The following is a 14,897-nucleotide window of genomic DNA, read 5'->3' as shown; positions in this document are numbered from 1 at the left end:
TGAGCTCAACAGTCTCAAAATACCATTACAAAGTTTAAGGGGTAGTAGAGTATCTGTCTTTACAATGGTTTAAACAAGTACCTCTCATATACCGTACATTAAATTTATTATAATACACTACTGCTGACATCACGGTTTAACTATACATCCACTCCAACAGACCAGACATTATTTCTGCAATATTTCTGACAAAATTTAGACTAGCTTTCTTGGTGTTTAGAAATTTAATATAGGGTTCACAAGTTTCGATTAATGTTTTAAGGAGTATGAGTCTTTAAAATAGTTCGGTTCACGTTTGATCTCTCAGATTTTTATATTTTGAATCAGTTATGACTAAATGCGATCCAGACTCACAAAAAACCAGTGACATGCCCATTTAGTTAAGCACTGATTTTGACTTCAGCACTGTAGTGACTAATAATTAGCTAGTTGCTGTACTTTCACAGTTACCACACTTTGTGTTGAAGCGCTTTCTACCCAGTCAAGATCCAGACAATCGGATCTTTTTCTCATCAGTCAACACACCATACCTAAGCTCTGTCTGGTATTGTTAACAGCCATCTTCAACATGAAAGGTAAAACTGATGAAAGGAAACAAAGTTCACAACATTTTAGTTTAATTCGGTGTAAACAAAAAAGGTGTAGGAAAGTATTTAAAAAGAAAACATGTCTCATGACATGTTCAGGCATGTCTGCTCATCATTAAGACTGCAAGAGAGCCACAGAGAGCAAGACTTCTAGACTATTACAGGGAGTCCTAATGAAGTCCAGAAAGTTACTTTTTTATGGTTTTGAAAGGTATTCGTAAGTGTTGCCAGCCTTTTTTTTTATTTCAGCGTATTTACTTTCTTTAGGGAACGACCATGCTGTTTTGCTTGTCCTATTGTGCTAATCAATGCCTGTCTGTCACACACACAGCAACTAATCTAGATATAAAACAAGAAGGTATTAATTTTTTTTTTTTTTTTAAACCACATGTGAAACTACAGTAACCAGACAATTAGAAAAGCTGTCTGTCTACACTTATAACATTTGCCACTGATTAGAATGTAAACCATTTTTGAATATGTGGGGATTTATTCACTAATTTAGAATGTTTTAAGCCAATATGTCTTCAACGGTTAACTGTATCACAGAGGCAACTAAAGGACTACCTACATTTAACTCTGCAAGTGAAGATTCTTAAATGTAGATACAGGATGTCAAGATTGAGGAACCCCATTTTTGAATTCTAGGGTTTAAAACAGCAACCTGAACCTACACTTAGATACTATCTGCTGAAAACAAAATAACCTCTATAATATGGAGTTCACTTGAAGAATTATGATTGATGTTTTATTACTGCAAGATTTGGATCTATGGACTGAATTCTGTTCCGTTGTTGTTGCAAGCAAAGAACACTTTTTGTAAATGGAAATTAAAAAAAAATACAATCCAGAAATGAAAATAAAAAACTTATTTAAAAAAACTTTTAGAATAAACTTTTTTTTCTCAGATTCAATTTGTTCAGATTTCTCATTCCTAGTTCATTGTTATGAATTACATTTTTTCAAACTCAATCTGAAAGAGATACAGTTGAAAATATAAAATATGTAAGAATTTGTGAGAAAAAAAAGATTTCTAGAAAAATAAAACATGGGAAAAATTTATCTGAGAAAAAAGCAAAGTTACTCTTAAAACTTTTTCACTTCCAGATTGCATTTTTTGTTTATTAATTAATTTTTTTTTTACAAATTTCCACCATTCTAAACCTTTTCTTTGCTATCAACATTAATAGAACAAAAATTCTACATTCAAAAAGATCTAGACTTTAGAACATGCTGTATAGCACAAAGAGCATTGGCACCTCATGTGAGGTTTTTGTGTCAGAGACTTTTTTAGACACCCAGCCACTAACTCTTCTGCACTGAGTGGAGAGCACATGCAGTGTGTGTGCTGGTTTCTTGGAGGTCACCAGACTATGTTAAAGCCAGAAGACCTTTCACTAAATTATCTCTCTATGAGGTGTTTAGCTGCGTCCAATTGTGGTTTCTCCAACTGTAACCATGCTAAACATTTAACTAATTCCTTCTTCTGCTTACATCAAAATTGTTGCCAATTGACTGTAGACCGTCTGGAAGGGTGTCGCAAATTGCTTTGACTCAGAAGCAGAGGCTGGTTCGAGTAAAGCCACCTCACTTTAGAGCTGTCACAGTCACAGCTTGTTTAGCTTCTTCTCTCCTGCGTTTGAGGCACATGATGCAAGAGAATGTCAGACTTCTGTTTACTTCTCTATGGAGCATTGTGGAGGAGTGTACGTGCATGTGCAGTTGTGCATGGCTTGTGTGTGCACTGTAGGTGTGTGTGGGTGGCTGTGTTGAATGGGCATCCATATCCTTCTTTCATGGGCAGAGCTGTACTACATGGGGGATGTTGGAGTGGATGTATGAGTCTGTCTCTGAATCTAAGATAAAAATGGATCACTATGGGTGCAGGGAGAGGTCACAAGGTTTATAAGCATGTGCGTGCGTGTGTTTACCAGATTGTTGAACAAAGCAGCAACTCAGGAAGTCAGCTTTGTCAGAAGCGCATTTGACACACAGACGTAGACAGACAAACCAGACAGTGACCGACTCTTCTTTTCGCTTTGAGTGTTTCCTCTCAGAATAAACAGCTTCTTCATTTCCCACAGTTTCAAAAGAGGCAGAAGGTGGTAATGGTGGAGGTGGGGACCTTACACAATGTCAAAAAGACGGAGAAAAGAAAAACACATTTTTCGAATAAAAAAGGAAAACAAACAAAAACAGATTTAAAAAAATATTTGTTTTTTTTTTGTCATCTAAAAAGCTGTCTAAATTATGATTCATATACTACTTAGCGACACATACTTTTGATTATTTTCTCTGGGTGTTTTTCTATGCATATGTGTTACGAGGATAAAGGCAATGGACTTGGGCTGCATCCGGCGACCTCATCCTGACAGGATTACTGACACAGGATCCCCCTGCCCCCTGCAGAAATAGCACAGACCCAAGGGCAATCCAACAGAATATGGGAACTTCCGTGGGCCTTTCTGTTGTGCAAGCATTTCTTCATTTCTTCTGTGGGTGTGTATGTGCATGGGGAGGATTATGTGTGATGTGTGTATGTGTGTTTTGAAAGTTATCTGTGTATTTACATAAAAAATCAGCTTTATAAAGCTTCTTCCCTCTCAGGTTAAAAAAAAAAAAACACCAAACAAACAAATATTACTTCAAATGATGGGAAAATCTTTTTTTAATTGAAAGTTACCCTCATCATGTCATTACATAGGTTTTCGTCAAAGTTTTATGAGCAAATTTCCTCATCAGATACTTAACTAAAACCTTCTCCCAAAATAACACCAGTCCTGTGTTGAACAAGATGCTCTATTAGACTGAAATAAGAGCTTATTGTTCTTTGTTGAAGACATGTGATGCGCCACACGATTGGTTACACATCTGTTTGGTAAATAAAAAAAAATAAAAAAATCAAGAGAATTCATAGAAAGTAGAAAATTGACAGTCATTCCCACTGTCTCTGAATCTGCAGCAGTGTTTGCAGTGAGTCAATGTTCAAGTCAAAGCGGGTCAATATACTGTAAGAGGATGATTTGATAAAGAAAGCTCTTTAGTTCTGATAAAAATGATTCCAGCATTGGAAATCCTGCTGTTGTTGGCTTTCGCCATACCTTCTGAGCTAAAACCTCTTTGCTGCCAGGATAGAATGCCGATTAGTTTAGAACAACTGTTCCTCGTCTATAAATGTCACGCTGAAAGCCTGGAAGATTGATTTTGTCATGATTATGACTTATTGAGAAAAGCATGTTATAGTACTTCACAGAAAAAAGCCAATATTTGAATATGTCTGTGACACATTGAAAGGTTTCTTGAGACTGAACTTTCTCAAAGTAGAACCTGGTGTGAATTCTGACGCAAGGATCAATAAAATCAATGCCAATCTTTTTCACCATACTAGCTTCAACCATTTGTATCCTGAGCTCATCTTTAGAGCTGTCTCAGTACATTTTATATGTCTCTACTTTTACACACAGTTTTTTGTGCATATGACAATATCTGATATGCATTTAGTCAATGATGTTCTAGTCCCAACAGGCTTCTGGTCTCAGAGGGTGCATCGTTTGCCTGATGACTTGCTGAAAAAAATGTTTTTTGTTGCATACTTTTCTCTAATCATGCAATACTGTAATGTGCAATATAGTTTTGTTTGATTGGTAGGTCAAAATCAGATTTTAATCTTTAAGTCAATAAATATTCCAGAATTAAAATCTCATATTACTGTATATTGTTCTATAAGGATAGTACCAACTACAATACTTTCTCATTTGTAGATTTCTGAATACAATAGAAATCATCCAGTTACGGAAAAATGGTAACATGGTGTAACTGGTGCTTGAAATCATTTTGTTTCTATTGGATTAAAAAAGAAAATAGACTAAAAAGAGGGAAATAATACAAAGTAATGACAAGAATTTGAACTTCAGGTTAATTTATCAGTTTTCCCACCTGAGTGGAAATGAGTAAGCAAAATAGTTATCTGTATTGCAAAGAAGATTGTTGCCTGCTTAGCTAAAAACTTGCTTTAAAATGTTCCATAATATTTTTCGTATTCTAAAAAGGTTTATGGATCTTACTGGAATTATTTACCCAACACATGACAAGGGTTTTTATAATCTATTAATAGCTGTGTTCGTAGGGAAAGTTGTCTTCGTCCTCTCTGGACTACAGCTGCTCTCTGAGGAAACGTCTAGAGTTTTTTAAGGTAAAAGCATCAGCTGAGTGCATTTTTAAGGAGGTTTTAACCCTAAAGGGAAGTTTTCTCCTCTTGCTGTTTTTTTTTTTAACAGTGCACTGCATATAAGCTGCTATTTGATGCCATTGGGCTTGTCATCTGATAGAGAAGTCCTCGCTTTTAAAAGGAGCGAGGCTGAAGGATTCTGCTCTCTTGAGTCCGGTTCAGAAATATCCCAGAAGCATCCGAAAGACTTTATCTCGCCGCTCTTGCCAAGAAAAATACAGCTTATGAAATGGAGGCCATTCACAGAGTGCCAGGAATGATATAAAAATGAAGATTCTGTCAATATCAGTAAATCTAGAAGCATAAGGGAAAACACACATATTGTCTCAGAGATGAGAGTATCTAGCATAATCAACAGTGTTTACCTGGTATTCTCTGGCTGAGGGCTCGAAAGCCATAAAAGGGGAACTCCACCAGTTTCACATAAAGGTCACATATCTCATTATGGGGAGTACTACTGTACTCAGCGTGTGAAAACAAATGCCTTCTGTACCCCTGGAGGAAAGTTTACATGTGGCATTACGAGGCCTGCTGATGTTTAATGACAGCTGGAGGCGTATTTCATGCAAGAGGAAGACAAATGGCTAAGATGCGAATGTGAATAATAAACAATGATTGGGCATGATCTGGAAGTCAAGAAAAGCTATTAGTTGTGTCACAGGAAGTATGTGCCCTTAAATAATTGAGGCTGAATGCATGCCGTCAAAAAGGACCTTCCAACCCTGTTTCCTGCTTTCAAAGGGTTTAAGGAAAAAAACAAAGAACTTTTTTACATTTTGGCTACATGTTTAAGTTTCTCCTTCTCCTAAACAGTGAACCCTTCACCCAATTTCTAGCTTTTGAATGCCTCTATATATTTTTCTGCCAGAATGTGCCTTTATTTCTCTACTTAATTGCCCCTGCTGAAGAAAGTATTCCCAGAACGATGATGAGACCACCGCTGTATCACTATGTGTTTGATATACTCAGGATGATGTATTGTATTCGTTTCAAGCATGTATGGTGATGGTTGCTCAGGAGGTGTGGATTCCTTCTGTAAGCTGCTGGTTTGAAGCTTTGCCCGGTGCGTCTCCGTCGTTGTGTCTTGCCTGCTGTTGGTGATCAGTGGGCCAAGTAGCAACGGTTGTCTGGTAGTTAACCTTCTGTGACTGGGTCCCAAGGTTACTGTGACTACAGCGGAACTTGCCATCATCAGCATGTGAATGTTTGAATGACTGAATCTAGACATTGGTCTTTTTGATACTGTTTGTTTAATGCCTTAACAGAACAGCTGGATTTATACTGTGGAAAATATACTTTAGATATTAGATGATTTCTAAATTGAGTAATCCAATCTGGATTTTATTTAAGGATTTAAAGTAAAGGGAGATGAATAAAAATTCACTCAACAGTTTTCAGATTTTTATTTCTAAAAATGTTTGAAACCTACCTCATTATCTTCCTTCCACTAACAACTTTGTGTTCTCCATGACATACATTTCCCATCAAATACACCTTTACAAATATTTTTCTGTTGTATAACAAAGATGTTGTATAACAAAAGAATGTTTAAATATTTTTGCGAGGGACTGTACATCTTATGAGAACAAAAGCATCACAACACTAAATTATAGTATTAAATATTAATTAAGGTGTATCATTCTTTGGGATCAAAATAAATGGGAGGTTAAGCTGAGCAACAATTATTACATCCTGTGGTGATGGGGGAAAATTTACTCTATTTTTAGTTCTAGATGTACTCTAGCCATACATAATAAGATACAAGAATCACGTTGTGACATTTTAAACTTAGCAAACAAGCCAAGAAAAACAGACCACATTGGAAACTTTCAGACCATAACAATTTCTAGCAGAACAAATATTTTATCTATTTGATGCAGAAAAGCTTCCGGCTTTGCAGTTTACCAAGAGAATGTTTGAGATAAAAGTCTTCTGACCTTTTCACCAAACCGAGTACCAGTATCTATCTTTGTGAGGGTTTTCATTCATTTTCAATACTGCAAGGAACTTGAATGGCAGAAATAGGCCAACTAGAGGGCTTGGTAATAAATTAAATAAGAAAACTGATGTTTTTCTTGCTTTTGCTTATAGAGAAAATTTAGAATACATAGTTTGAGTACATTTCTTAGAATTATTTAAAAAGGTTTTGAATGGTGTCCTTTATTAGTTATGGTTCACACATTAACACACTAACAGGTGCATAGTTGTGAATGTAAAAAGCTTTAACAGTTTTTTTTTTTTTAACTTCCTGTACTGAGCGACTGAAAAGAGAAGTAGAGTAGTGCACTGTTAAGCTAGTGGTTGTAGGCCAGTTATCAGGCTAATCGGTCACATCGGGGTGTCCAGAGGCTCAGAAGAGGGAAGTGAGCCTCTGCAAAGAGGCCAGCGACAGACAGTTCAAGCAAAACACAGGAAATGCTCATCCGATATCATCCACCACCTCTCTACTTTCTGTGTGTTTGCACTCACAACTTTGCATAATCGTTTTTCCTACTGTGTATTTTGATGAAATAGTTTTACCCCTTTCTATCTGCCCGGTGTTGGATGGTGGTGTTTGGGGGTGGGGTGGTGGTGGGGGGGATTGTGTCTGTTGGCATTTTTGTACTGTATGCTTTGTGCTTGACTGGGCCTTGGCTTAGCTCCATATCCCCTCTCTCCCACTCTCAGTTCTTTGACTCCTGCCCCCCCTCCTTCTGCTAAAACCAGCCCCATCCTAACCCTTTCAACTCTCCTTGATTGCTCACCCTATACACTGCTCTTGCCAGCCACTCTTCAACACAACCTTGCTTGCTTGTTTTCCTACCACCTTCCCTAATCCTTACCAATCTGAATTCAATGCAGCCCACCCTTTCTCCATCCCCTCTTCCGCCCCAGCTTGTAGCAGCAGGTCGGGCCTCTGTGACACAGATGCAAGCGGTTGCTGTGGGCACTCTGCACGGGAACAAAGTATTGGCATGGCCCTTCTGTTGCGCCGGGTTTCTGCTCGCTTTGTGCTGTTACATGTAAGATATTCACATGAGAGCAGGAGATAAGAGGGAAAGCAGCCACACTTTTATTTTGACAAAAGTGTGTTTCAGTTCCCTTATATAACAAGAGGGCATCCAGAAACTTTCTCCATGTTCCTATTAATTAAAAATGATGTTCGCTATCCACTGCATAAACTCATACGCCCTTATTTCATCTGCTTAGGTACTTTTAATAGTGCGGAAGTAGATAAGCTGATTATGAGTAACGTAAATAAATTATTTACTAGCCAGAATGGATACTTTCTAATTATAAAATTGCTTTCTGTTTATTGCTCTTGAATTTGTCATTAGAGTTTTCAATAGCTTCAAAGCTCCCAAATTCTTCCTGTCCACAAGTGAACCTGACTGGGACCATGATAGCACATGTCCTATTTATCTTATCCTAGGTTCAGCTGAATCATTAGTACCAGGTATATAAAATCCAGCATATCAGGTGGTAATAATACATCACTTTGCCCACTGTCTGTCTAAAGGATAAGAAAAAGGGATGACGTTTCGGTTGCCCATTTTGGATCACAGACCTACAATAAAAACACAACCAAAAACCCTTCAATATTGTTTAATTTGTCATTTAATATAATCCAAGCTGATCCTCACCAGAGGCTGGGTGCACTTTTAGACTGAACAGTAAGGTTGGCAGAACTCTGGAGGTGTGAATGAAAATGCACAGAATTTCACAGAGCAGAAAGCATAAGATATGTATGGGGTTTCCCCTAAATCTGTCTGACCATTATGATGTTCTTCCTGGTGTAGGCAGTCTAAATACACTCAATGCTTTTAATAGAAGAGAACATATTATGCATCCTTCTTCACCCTATATGGTATTATCTGAATTAGATCGTGTTAATGAATTTAGACTGAAGATTACATGTACACTGAACGATTCAAGATGAAGGACGAACAAATGGCTGATCATGGATTGTGGCTAATATTTGCTCTTCATTATATCGGAACCTTCTTAGAAGGTTCTGACTTAAATCAATATTATTCTTAAAGGTACATTGGAGATACGTTTAGTTTTAGGTGGTGTACATAAAACAGTGCAGTGGTTTTAAAATATTTGCAGTTTAAGGGGCTGACTCATTCAATGACCAAACATGACTGTGTCTGGATGTCAAAGCAATGTGTCAGTCAAGAGTTATTGCCTCTTAGGCTTATCTAACTCAGTTAAAAAAGCCACTTGTTGATGCTGAATCCTAGTCCCACTAACCCCATGTATACACAGTAAAATAACACTAGATTTCATAATATTAGGAATAAGAAGGCTGCCATCCAGGTCACCTAATTTGTGCATAGCTTTATTAATTTTTCTTTACCAGAAGTCCAACCGCAGGAGGACTTCTGGTTTTGCGGTTATATATATTTTGCATGTATATATATTCTCCTGCGGTTGGACTCCTGCAAGTCCAACCGCAGGAGGTTGGACTTTACGATGCTCAGCACCAGAATTAGCCATAATGCAGGATAGCTTTTCTGCGAGCATGACAACAGCAACTGAGCGATGTTGGAATGAAAAATAAAAACGTACCAGGGAGCACACCTTATATTCTCAGATGTTTTAGGCAAAGCCATCAGAAATTGTTCACTGGAGAGTATCTTCAACCATGGCCGTGGGAAGTGGGTCCCGATCACCACTAGGGGTTGCTGGAGCACCCCCTAGTGGTGATCGGGAGATTTTAAAAGATGTATTAAAAATACTTTCCACAATTTATGCATTTTCTTATGAAAATTTTGAGAAATTATTTTGACTTTTTTATTAGCTGTATTTGGACTTTTATTTAATTATTTTTAGGCCTAATCAACACAAGTTCACAGAAGTTACATTGTCACGGCAATGCCAATCAAACTATCAATCACAGAGTAAGGAGGTATCCCGCTCATGGCAGCAGACTAGTAAATGTACATATTCTAATGACAGAAACGAGGAGGAAATATGGCAGAGAAACTCATTTTGTACTTGTCTGCTCATCAGAGTCTTTATCTCCACAACCTCAGAGCGCACCTGAACATTTGGACACCTGTAACCAGGGCATCCTGCCTGTAGCTCATAGTTAGAGTATGGTGCTGACGGGCACTTTCATATCTATCGAACAGTTTCACTTAACCATAATATTTTAGAAAGTGTTATTATTTGATCTCATGTTCTTTGTGTAATGGATGTAGATAACTGTTCAATAAATAAATAGTATCAATATAATGTTATTTTGTGGTTTGTGTAAAAGGATTTTGGAGCTAATAGTCATGTCAGTGACTGAGGTTCATGCCAGCTGATCAAATCTATGTTGTTATAGTGTTATTGTAAGGTTTAATCAACAGCGCATATATTCACCTGAGAACATATGATGTCTGTGTGTTACAGACCCTGGTTGCGTACACTGAAGTGTATATGACAATAAAGTAGTGAGTCTCAATCTATTTACTTATTTATTTTATTGTATTGTATAGGTTTTTTGTCAAAAAAATAAAAATAAAAAATTTCATAGCACCCCCTGTTCAAAAGTACCTCCAGCTGCCCTGTCTTCAATGGCTTTTAGCTGTTTCACCGACTACAAAATTACACAAAAAAAAAAAGAGAGTTGATTTTGCGTCACATCTGTAGTTGTCTGATTGGTTCTAACCTGATGATGCTGAATGTTGAATTAAAAAAAAAAAAAAGCACTGAATGTTGGAAAACCGGTAAATCAATCTCATCATATCATATCTCTATATCATGTTTACATTTGATCACCATGATGAGAGCTGTACTGAACGAAATGTCGTTTTGTATACACCCTGTGTTTCAGTTATGCAGCTATTTGTATGAGTACATGACTTTCATCAGTGACTACCAATACCAGGGATTTAAAAAAAGCCATTATCACCCCAACGCACAGTTTTTCAGAGTTGACAGGCATCTTACTATATCTGCTACTTTTAACTTTAGCTTTAAATGTCCAAACTGTATCGGAAGGCAGAGCAGGGCTTGCTGGAGGGAGAAATGAGATTCCTCAACACTTCACTGCACTTCTCTGTTCACTGACTCCCCCACACACACCTGGGATGGCTATTTCATTTAGGAGTGGAGCAAATGGAAAGGTGATCTTAATCTACCCCGTTTCCTTCCACTTCCCTCCCCCACTTCTCTATCTCCCACAAACAGCATCTCACGTCGCTGATGGACAACTCATTGCTGGTTGCCTGGGCATGCCACCAGCACCAAAAAGTTGTGCTATATAACACTGGACATGCACTGGTTTGTTATCCTGTAGAAACTATCAATTCAGATTTTTTTCTATATTTCAACCTGTATTATCCTACACTTTGTAGGCAGAAATTATTCTTTTACATGGGCAAAAGTTGTTGATTTCAAGATTTTTATGGGTCTTTTGTTAGCTCGTTACGCAGTGTTGGGTTTCTCTTTACTGCGGTGCACTCTTTGGTCATTGCAGTCACAAGCAGAGCTATGCAACTGCCATTGATTTCCTATGAATGGCCCTCTGCAGGCCAGTTCATTAGGACAGGGTTTGAACACCACTGGGTTAACTAGACTTTGGAGCACTAATGGAATGCATGTTGCTCTCAAGAAATGAGCATCGGTTTGAATATAAAATACAAAAACTTTTCCAGATTGTAAAATGAAGTTTTCCTTTTAGAAAAAAAGAAAAAAAAAAAAGTTGTTTTTTTGGATGAGGAGAAAACGGTTTTGCATGAAATCAGAGAAAAACAAATCCGACTTTCTGCTTCTGTGAACACACTCCCCTTTTTATTTTCTCCTCAACACATGGCTTAAGGCTGGACCAAGGCTGCTGCTCCACCCGCCAACTGTTACTATGGCAACGCTATCTGGGCCTACCAAGACCTGAAGCCGAAGGACATCCTGGACAACAACACAATAGCAGCACAGCCAGGGTACCTGAGGGAGTTAGACCTGAGAGGCCAGCTCTGGTGGGGGTTGGTGGGGGTGGGGGGAGTAAATCCGCTCTCTCTCTCCCTGCCTCCCCTCAAGCACAAATGGCCAGGATTAGCCTCCAGCTTGAAATTCTGAAAAGAAAAGGTTCTTGATTATTTTTCTGCAACGGTTATTATTGATGTCTTTTTTTTTCTTAAAAAAAATGACCTGAGAAATAATAAGATACCAGTAGTTATTAATCCTAATGCTAGTTTAATAATAGATGGTACCTATTGTGGGAAAGCAGAGCTATAAAGGCTTGCATTTTAAGGACGGAGAGAAGCCTGCACACTACTAATAGACAGAGTTTTAATGATAATGTTTTGATCCAACTTGGACTTTTCTCAATATTCTTAAAGTCATAACTTGGTTTGAAATATTAGAAAAAAGACTGTGAATTATGTGGCTTTTTCTTTATTCATGCTAGACGTTCCAACATCTGCTGCATAGATTAAAACAGTGAAGTGCACTATCAATCATTTTCTTTTGAAGACTTTTACATCACAAGACACATAGCAGCACAAATTAAAATAGGAGAATCTGGTGTTAAGAAAACAATTTGTCTTTAAAGCCACAAAAATATTTTTTGTTTAATTAGACGATAGGACGTCAATCTGATCAGATAAGTCCAAAATTTCACTTTGTGGTATCTACAAAAGCACTATGTGATTCAATAAATCTGCATCACACATGACCTCAAACACACCATCCACATAGTGGTACATGATGGTAAAAGCTTCATGCAGGTAAATGGAGCTAAATTATACCCTCCCCAGCTGTTAAAGAAGCTCAATCTGCTGAAAATAGTAACACTTGTATCAGGTAAATCTGATTTGAAATTTTATTGACCATGAAAGATCCAAAAATCTTTATTTGAATACTCTGTGGCTAAAGGACCTGGATGTTTTACAGAATTTCCAAAGACAAACCAAACCTTTTATACAACATAATAGAATTTCAGAGCAAATAAATGTAGTTTTAGACCAATATGTTAGTTAGTCTCAACTTAGTGAATTTCTTTAAAAAAAGGCTCCAATTTCATATTACATGAACGGTTAAACTTCACTTTCTATCCATAATGTTTTTTTTATATGTGCTTTGTTTTTGTAGCCTTATTTTGGCGGGTTTCTTGTACTTTAATTTGTCAGTGATTGCCACACTTTTTGGACATGATTTGGTTTGAAACAATATTTTAAAGCTTTTATCAATTTCCATCCACAGTTCTGCAATTATTTGAAAAGCTTTATTTTACAAAGTCCCCACAAAATTCATGGAAATTTATAGTGTGAAAAATCTTCAAGTAGGATGGATTCTTTTGCAATGCCTTGCAAACAGATTTTATATGTATGCCATCCCAACCAATACATTTTATTGTGTCCTGTACAATATCAATGTGTCTTCTTCTTCTTCTTCATCACCTGTTTCACATTCATGATTGCAATAACCTTATTGCTGCTAACTACAAAGACCAAGACACAAACTCTGGCTGGCGGTGCCAAGGCTGGATAGTAATAGAGATGTTTGGAGTCTATTTGTCTTGCTTGCATTCCTCTGTGTTCCGCTGCTAAAATAATAAGAGGGAGGGTTACCTCAGGTCGGCTCCAGCTGGGGGGGGTACGGAACATGCATTGTTGTCATTGGCTCCATCTGAGTATCCCTCTTAAAGCCGCAGCGTGGAACTGAGGAGGCGGGCGCTGCTGCCCACTTTAAATAACACCACAAGGTAGAAGGGATGAACTGATGTGCAGATGTTGTGTTGGTGTGTGTATAATAGACACACACTGTACTAGGGAAAGGTTCAAGGCGAAACTCTTACTGTTTATATTCACAGAGTTAGTGGTCAATAAAACTCCTCTCCTATTCTTGGATGAGGGCACTGCATGAGTTTGTATTCCACTAATGGTTTGAGAGGATTGTAATCAGTGTTATTGCATAAGCCTCACAGCAGCAAACAAGGATATTAAGAATGATTAAGAAGGAGACTTTCTATGCGTGCTGGCTTTCCACATTTTTGGTGTAATGATTTTCAACCAGACATCATTTCTATTTAAAATGTGCCCATTCCCCAATGGATGCAGCCAATACATTGTAAATTTCAGTGTGTGAATAACAAAGTGTGGGACCTGCTTACTCATGCCAAAACACCCGTCTTACACCTCCTCTGTGTTCCTTCACAGGCAGCCTAAGAAACAGGATGTTAATGCTTGACGGAATGCCGGCAGTCCGAGTCAAAGCCGAGCCCCTGGAATCGGAACAAGGGGTAAGAGAGCAGTTATTTTCCAGACAATTCCTCTTTTTTTTCCTTTTTTTTCCCTCTGCTTTCCTTTTCTTCTCTTCCGCCTCCTGGCAATGGGTTGATAATCACTCCCAGGCCTTAGCTAGTGAGTGTGGGGGCTACGAGGTGTGGTTGGGGAGCATGGTGGTAGGCAGAGAAAAGAGAGAGGAACCACGAAAAGAGGAGGAGAGCCACAGCTGGAGCAGGAATGCAGTGGGGTCTTATTGGGAGGTGACTCGGGCCAACAGAGTCCGTGCAAGCAGGGGGGTGGAGGTGGAGGGTTAGTGCACAGATGTAGTCACTGCTCTGGGGAGGAGAGTTTGCATGGGAAACTCCAAATCTAATCTGGCTTTGTCTGTTGCTGCTTTTTTATTCTGCTCAGTTTAGCCTTCACCCTCTTTTGCCAGGAACTCTGACAAACATATGAATAATATCTGTTTCTTGCACGCAAATTTGCGCAAACACTACATGTAGTCTTGGACATATCTTACATTTAAAGTGATGTTTGTCACTGTTATCACTCAATAAAAAAATGTCGCTCAGAGATTTTTTCCCACAACCAGCCCCAGGTTTGACATTAACAGTTTGCAAACTTATCACTATTTCTCTACAATCCAGAAATGTCAAACCTCATATAGTTACACATGAGATATACATGGATCTTAAAACAAGTCAATATGCATAACTGATAGCCTGAGAAACAAAGTTATCCTTTTGCTATGTGGTATGACTTCATTATTTACTCCACCTAAATGTTTCCTGTAACTGTTGATCAGTCCTGGGTATCAGCTTGAAAGAATTTGAGCCAATTCATCCATGAAGGCATGCTTCCAATTCTAAAACGAGTTGCTCA

The 14,897-nt window shown here is 38.0% G+C and overlaps 1 protein-coding gene across 1 annotated transcript in view; it reads left to right on the top strand.

Annotated features, from left to right (window-relative positions):
- The window catches only part of klf12 (Kruppel-like factor 12), a 55,630-nt gene that overhangs the window by 7,872 nt on the left and 32,861 nt on the right, over positions 1–14,897 (top strand). The window contains exon 2 of the mRNA XM_015387700.1: positions 13,947–14,029. Coding sequence (XP_015243186.1) covers positions 13,964–14,029 — 66 coding nt within the window. The 5' untranslated portion in view covers positions 13,947–13,963. The remainder of the gene's footprint in view (positions 1–13,946; positions 14,030–14,897) is intronic.

Source organism: Cyprinodon variegatus, unplaced genomic scaffold (genome assembly GCF_000732505.1).
Source record: "Cyprinodon variegatus isolate N-32 unplaced genomic scaffold, C_variegatus-1.0 Scaffold401, whole genome shotgun sequence".
NCBI classification, from domain to species: Eukaryota; Metazoa; Chordata; class Actinopteri; order Cyprinodontiformes; family Cyprinodontidae; genus Cyprinodon; species Cyprinodon variegatus.
Note: the sequence above shows the minus strand (reverse complement) of the source record. Positions and strands in the feature narration are given on the sequence as shown.